The sequence below is a fragment of the Camelus ferus genome, chromosome 10 (assembly GCF_009834535.1).
Source record: "Camelus ferus isolate YT-003-E chromosome 10, BCGSAC_Cfer_1.0, whole genome shotgun sequence".
NCBI lineage: Eukaryota > Metazoa > Chordata > Mammalia > Artiodactyla > Camelidae > Camelus > Camelus ferus.
In genome coordinates, this window is record NC_045705.1 from 45,762,825 (window position 1) to 45,769,549 (window position 6,725).

Genomic DNA, 6,725 nt, shown 5'->3' on the forward strand with positions numbered 1-6,725 from the left:
GGTTTTGTTTTGTTTTTTTGACACGAAGCTGCATTCCTGCTCATTTTTATGGTTTCATTTCTACACAGCATTGTGGCAAATTTCTGCACTATAGTTCAACTTTCCTGGGTTACAGCATCCTCCAAATATAAGGTGCCATTATGACCTTCAATAGCATCTATTCATGAGTACACTCGAAGGGAGGACTCCCTTTTCCAGGGCTGAGTCCACCCATGTGGGTGCTGGAAGCTCTGTTGTCCTGGATGGTGTCCCCTTCCTTTCCTGCTCCTGTTCGGGGTCCCAGCTTCATCCTGAGTGGTCCTTTGCAATGGACCCCTTCTTTTCCATTTGCCCTGTATTCTCACATTCTTTACTCAACTCTCTTTTTCTAATATTGGTTACCCTTCACAGAAAATGTAAGTACATTATTGTGTGAGGAAACACACCTTTCCCCATGAGCAGTGAGACTGGAAATGAGCAGAAAAACCCCAAATTGCTACATTCCAGAAAGCTGCCGGATTGCACAATCTGGAAGAATCAGACATGTGTGAAGACTAACCCAGCTGTTCAGGATGCTGTGTGCTGGCCAAGAGGGATTTCCCAACTTTCTTTATTTCTTTCTTCTTGATTTTTTTCCCTTTTTTTCCTACATCAAAGCAGCCTTCCTATTTGCTCCACTAGCCAATGTCAGTATATAAAGCACAGCCGCGTCTCCAAGGCAGGCAGCACAGCCAGCTCAGCTTCACCAGGAGCCTCAGCAGGAAGGCACAGCCAAAGGTGAGGTGCTAGAACTTTCCAACACCCTTCCTCTTTGGAGATGCTCTCTCCTCACATTGTTGTGCTGCACCCCAGCTCTCTGCATCCTCCTTGAATCTATCTTTCTCACAATTAGAACTCACCAGATGTGAATACTTTGGGGAGGTGTGGGGTGTTTCATCATCTGCTTCTTCTGTGTGCAGTCCGTGACGGGTAGAGCAGGCATTCTGCAATTATCTGTGCATTGTTCACCTCGTCTCATAGCACAGAGCAGTTCTGTGCTCACAGACCCCTAATGCCTTTTGGAAACTTTCTGTGGTTGGGTTTCAGGTCTGAGAGGGGAGATTGAACTGGAAAGTGGTTTATACTAAAAGCCTGTGGCAATTGCTCATACAGTAAATCACTGGGATTCCAATGACACATGGAAATGAGAACTGGATCCACTGAAATACAATATACCTATTTATTTGTCTACCTATCTGTAAAATATATATATATGTTATATAAATGTATATATATGGAGGGAGAGAAGGGGGAGAGAGAGAAAGAGAGAGGCATAGATAGAAAACTGAGTGGCCCTTATTTTTGGAATGCAAGGGTGTATATCAACATGACAAAAAACAAAAAAAAAAACAAACGAAAAAAACAAACCCTGAACTTGTCATCTTTGTCTTTGACTGTGTCTGCTTCTCTCTGCAGCAGGATGAAGCTTTCCACAGGCATCATTTTCTGTTTCCTCATCCTGGGAGTCAGCAGCCAGAGATGGGCAAGCTTCCTCAAGGAAGCTGGTCAAGGTAAGGATCGAAGGATGGGCCAGAGGGGAGGCTGCATCAGGCCAGGATTCACCTGAGCAGAGGCCACATCCCCACAGGGCAAGGCCACAAGTGGGGAGAAAAGGAGCTTGGTTTTCATGGTAGCACATCCCCCAGCTTTGCATCTGGTCAGCTTTTCACTCTTCTATGGGATCCCTAAGCCCAAGGTCATGTGAAGTTTAGGCCCAACTCTCAGCAGGAGTGAGGAAAACATCGGGGTTCCAGAGTGCATGTTCCCTAAATCCAAGTGGGGCTCTGCTGCCCCCTGGTGGGCATCGAGGGACAGCTCATTTCAAGTCTCAGGTAGCCATGAAGTTTGTGTGTACAGCGTGTAGGGAGGGTTCACACTCCCCATCCACTTAGTAAATATATCAGAAATAACTGATCTTTTAATAGCTGCAAGATATCATTCTAAGAGCTTTCCATATGTGAATAAACTCATTTTCATCTCTAGGTTTTAACCCTTTAATGTGCAACATAGGTACCATTACCCCTTAAGAGAAACTGAGGCATGGAAGATGGACTGACTCTTAGCAAAGCCCTCAGGCAGAGCAGGATTCCGCCCAGGTTGTCGAGCTCCCAGACCTTGCTGTTATCCTCGGTGCTATACTGACTCCCAGATAAGAGCGCACGTGGGAGAGTGAGGGATTTGTGAACACATGTCCTGCTCTTTAACTGAGCAAATAGCAAATAGTAGGGACGTGGTGCCTTTGGAAGGCAACTCCATAGAGCTCCTCTCCCCACAATAAAAGGTACAATGAATGACCTCGATGATGGTCCTACTGGGGTTGAGACCTGGCCTGAAACCCATAGCAAGAGGCATACACCTCGCTGGCCAGAGTAAAGTGGCAAACATTTGCTTATTTCACAAATTTATTTTGTGGTATTTTTCTGTGATAGTTTCTAAATTAATTATTTTAATAGCTGGCTGTTAATTCTATCTACATTTTCACAGACCCAGCTAAAAATATATTTTCATCTTTTGGGTCAGTGTTTTTCAACGGGTTGTTCTAGGACGACTTGCATGAGAATCACTTGGGGCCCAGGGTGCTCTGAGGAACTCAGGTGCCTGGGTCCACACTCCTTCCACTGAATCACAATCCTGGGGGCTGAGACTGAAAATCTGGCCTTCATCAAGCACCTCAGTTGACTTTCGTGAACACTAAAGTGTGCACAGGAGCTCTGGTTTTGCTACCCTTAGGTGACAAGATATGCAAGGCATTTTGCAAATACATACTAAGGAAGTCTTGACCCCAAGTATGTATTTAAATCAGTAACTCAGTGGAAATAAGTAGAGCAGAAATGTCATAACTCTCAACAAACTATCTTTCCAAATGTCAGAAATAATAAATATGCAGAATGAAGGTAAGTTATCTCTATATACACCATGGTTATAACGCTACACTAAAATTCTCTCTTTTCCCTGATAAGTTATTTTATAACAACTTTGGGATTTAACTCTAGCTGGTCAGATTCCTTTCATTCATAACTCTCAGCTCCTCATCTTAGTTTATTATTTTTCTTCCTTTTGTCCCACTGTTGCTAAGAACCAGAGAAGTAATATTATACTGAGCACCTACAATGTTCTAGAAGTTAAACCTGCATTTCCCCAATTCTGCATAACCACTCTGAGAGAGGCAATACTCCTCCATTTTATTGGAGAGGACACTGAACTTTAGAGCTGGTGGGTCCTTGCCCTTTTTCTGCATCTGATTACCTCATCTCTTTAAAGTTCTCTCAGGGAATTCGCTTTTTTCACCTGTTGATTGAATTCTGAGTTTCCCCGGTGCCAAATAAGTCCTGGATGTTCAGATATACTCAGGACCGAGTTGTCCTCACTTTATCCACAGGGACGAATTTCTCCCATGGACTAGACTGGGAGCATCCGGTCTGCAGCCTCCCTCAGAATCGCCTTTGTTTTCATGCCTGGGTCAGAATTTCCTGCATCTTTGCTGGTAGAGGTTCATTGCACCACCAAACATCCCTTAAAGATCACCCTATCTTTTCTTCACATGATCACACACAACCAAACACAAAATACTGACAGACTGAGAATAGACTCAAACAGAGTGAAAACTTGCACCAAGGGCGATTCTTGTAACATTAATCCAGAGAAGTGAAAAAGTAAAGGAATATTCTTTTCACGCCAACAAAATATTCTCCAAGGACCTAGTCAAAGGCTGAAATCTGGAATCAGGGGGAGGAAAATGTTTTATTTTTCTGTTTTGCCTGAGACTGATTACATTCATCTCTTCATTTTCTTTTTCTCCCAGGGCTAAAGACATGTGGAGAGCCTACTCTGACATGAGAGAAGCCAATTACAAAAATTCAGACAAGTACTTCCACGCCCGGGGGAACTATGACGCTGCCCAAAGGGGACCTGGGGGTGCCTGGGCTGCTAAAGTGATCAGGTACCAAGGGGCCCTGGGGCAGGGACAGGTGAGCAGAGCTTGGCTGCCTTGGACAGCCAGAAGGGACCAAGCCCTGGAGAACTGTCCCCCTCTTGTCCACAGTCCCCTCTGTGCCCAGTGTGGGGTCTGAGTGGCTGAAGAGCAGGGCAAGGCTGGTGGCACAGTTGACTCCCAGCCCTCCCCCTATAGTGCTGGTCACCCTGCATGAGGCCAGTCACTGGGGCTGAGCTGTGCTGTGCCAGGGTAGCCTCAGGGTTTTAGCCCCTGTTTCCTTGGCTCCTCAGGGGCATGATTTATTCCTTGGAGAGAGGAGAGATTGGGCAGGTGTGGCTGTTGCTCATCAGCCCTAAATTCCTCTCCTCCCTGCCCTCTTCCCTTCCAGTGATGCCAGAGAGAATATTCAGAGGATCACAGACCGTTTTCAGCATGGAAGCAGTGGCCATGGAGTGGAGGACTCGAAGGCTGACCAGGCTGCCAATGAATGGGGCCGGAGCGGCAAAGACCCCAATCACTTCCGACCCGCCGGCCTGCCTGACAAGTACTGAGCTGCCTCTTCCTCTGCTCAGGAGACGGGGCTCTGAGCCTCATGAAAGCAAGGATAGTGCTGAGCTAGGTTACTGAATTCTGTATCTGTAGTACTTACTAGTTGATAAATAGCACATAAAAGTGTTTAATAAATGCTTATGAGATCCAATTTGTTCTTGTTGTTTGGAAATAGCATAAAACAGTCTTCCTGGTGTTGCCGAGTCCAAACTCATTCTGCTTGCCATACAATAGGCCAATAAATTGGGAGACAAGGTGTTGGGGCAAGGAAAAGCGACTTTATTCAGAAAGCTGGCAGACTGAGAGGATGGCTGACTAATGTCTTGGAGAACCATCCTGCTCTAGTCAGAATACAGGCTCCTTTTATACAAACAAAACAAAACAAAACAAAACAAAACAAACCAAGGGAAGGGGTGTGGTTGATTGTTGCAAACTTCTTGCTGCAGGCATTCTTTGTGCTTGCAGCCGTCCACGTGGGCCAGGTCAGGTGTTCCTGTAAACCTCCAACAAAACAAAGGTTATTCTCTATTACACTGGGGATATGAGCCTATTTAATATCATGGGGATGATCAATAAACATCTTTTTTTTTAAAAAAAAAAAGGAGATAAAGCACTAATAAGCAATAGTTATAATTTGGGAAAAACTATATAGTCATCCTTTGGTATTTGTGGGGATTTGTTCCAGGACTCCCACGGATACCAAAATCCACAAATGCTAAGTGCCTCATACAAAATGGGATAGTACAGTCCGCCCTCCGCACCTGCTGAGCAGAGCCTGCAGATGTGGAGAGCGGGCAGCTGTACGTCCATAACACAGAGCATACTACGTGGACCACTGGATGGACCAATTATCAGTCCATAACTCTCTGGTCCATAACATGGAAAAGGTAAGAGACTATCATGAGCAATTTCAGCAATAAAGCTGAAAACTTGGTAAAAACAAACAAATTCTTACAAAAATACAACTTACAAAAACTGACTCAAGAAGAAATGAAAACTTGGATAATACTACAATTATGGAAAAAGATCATATCTCCCCTCACCAAAAAAAAGTAGTCCCAGATGGTTCTATAGACAAATTTAACCCTTCAAATAAGCGAATAATTTTTTTTGTACAAACAATTTTGCAGCGTAGAAGAGAAAATACTCTCTGATCCTTTGCATGAGGGTAGGAAAATTTGGCACCAAGAAAATCAAAGGAAAGTACAAAAAAAGTACCTTGAGTTACTATGGATTCACCCCAGCCGTGACTATCTCCTTGTGGACAAAGTGTAACATGAAGCTATGTCTTATGTAACCGCAGAAGATTCCGGCATCTTGAAGATGTGTGTTCAATCTCACACACCCCACACAGTTTCTTTCTCAAGTTAGACTCTCTCCCTTGGGTCTTCCTGGCCCCAGGGTCTCTGTTTATAACGGACTGTTTCCAGGCCCCTCTGTGTTCAGACCCCCTACTGCCCCATCGGCTGTGTCCTTTCCGCTTCTCTGTTTCCCAGGAATCTGAGTCCCTCAGTGGTCCGTCTCCCTGCTCTGGAGGCCTAGGCTCAGGAGGCTTTCTCCTCTCCCAATCTCTCCTTCCAGATCCAGTCCCTGTCCATGTGCTAGGAAAGGTTATTCAAATTCATATCCCCTCTCTCTTTCCTTATTTGGTGGCTCAGGCCAGTATAGAACACCAGCTCCTCAGGGCACCGCATCCGTCAGCCCCGAAACCTGTATCCTTAACCATGAATGCCTCCATAGCACTTTGCTCATGCCTTCTTGGGAATCCGTATTCATCCTTGTCAGAGTTAGTGGTTTATATGTTGGTCCTCGTGCTGCTTGGTTTTTAAGTTCCTCTAACACGAGTTAGCAGCAGAATGATAATGACAATCACATTTAACATTAAGTATGGACCAGCTATGGCACAAAGTCTTTCTTGTGTTATCCCATTGGATCCTCACACGTTAATTATGTTTATTTTCTAGCTGAGGAAATTTGAGGCACATAGAGTTCAAATAATGTATCAACTCACATTGCTAGTTTGATACTGGAGCCAATGTTCTTATCCATGTGCTTGTATTGAAGTACTTGTAGTGAAGTTTAGAGCTTATAAAACTATTTTGCATAGATTCATTCCCTTGGTCATTCCTTCAGTGAACTTATTGCCCTCAGCTGATTCTCACAACAAATCTGTGAAATAAATCTATATGTGGAATATGTGGAATATGTGAAGGCAGAGGCAAGA

At 44.5% G+C, this 6,725-nt stretch overlaps 1 protein-coding gene across 1 annotated transcript; it reads left to right on the forward strand.

Annotated features, from left to right (window-relative positions):
- Positions 1 to 614: 614 nt before the first annotated feature.
- LOC102521797 (serum amyloid A-2 protein) lies at positions 615 to 4,652 on the forward strand. Its single transcript, XM_014568031.2, has 4 exons — positions 615 to 756; positions 1,435 to 1,529; positions 3,820 to 3,958; positions 4,341 to 4,652. The coding sequence occupies exons 2-4, from the start codon at positions 1,439 to 1,441 to the stop codon at positions 4,501 to 4,503; spliced, it is 393 nt and encodes a 130-aa protein (XP_014423517.1). The 5' UTR covers positions 615 to 756; positions 1,435 to 1,438; the 3' UTR covers positions 4,504 to 4,652.
- The last annotated feature ends 2,073 nt before the right edge of the window (positions 4,653 to 6,725 follow it).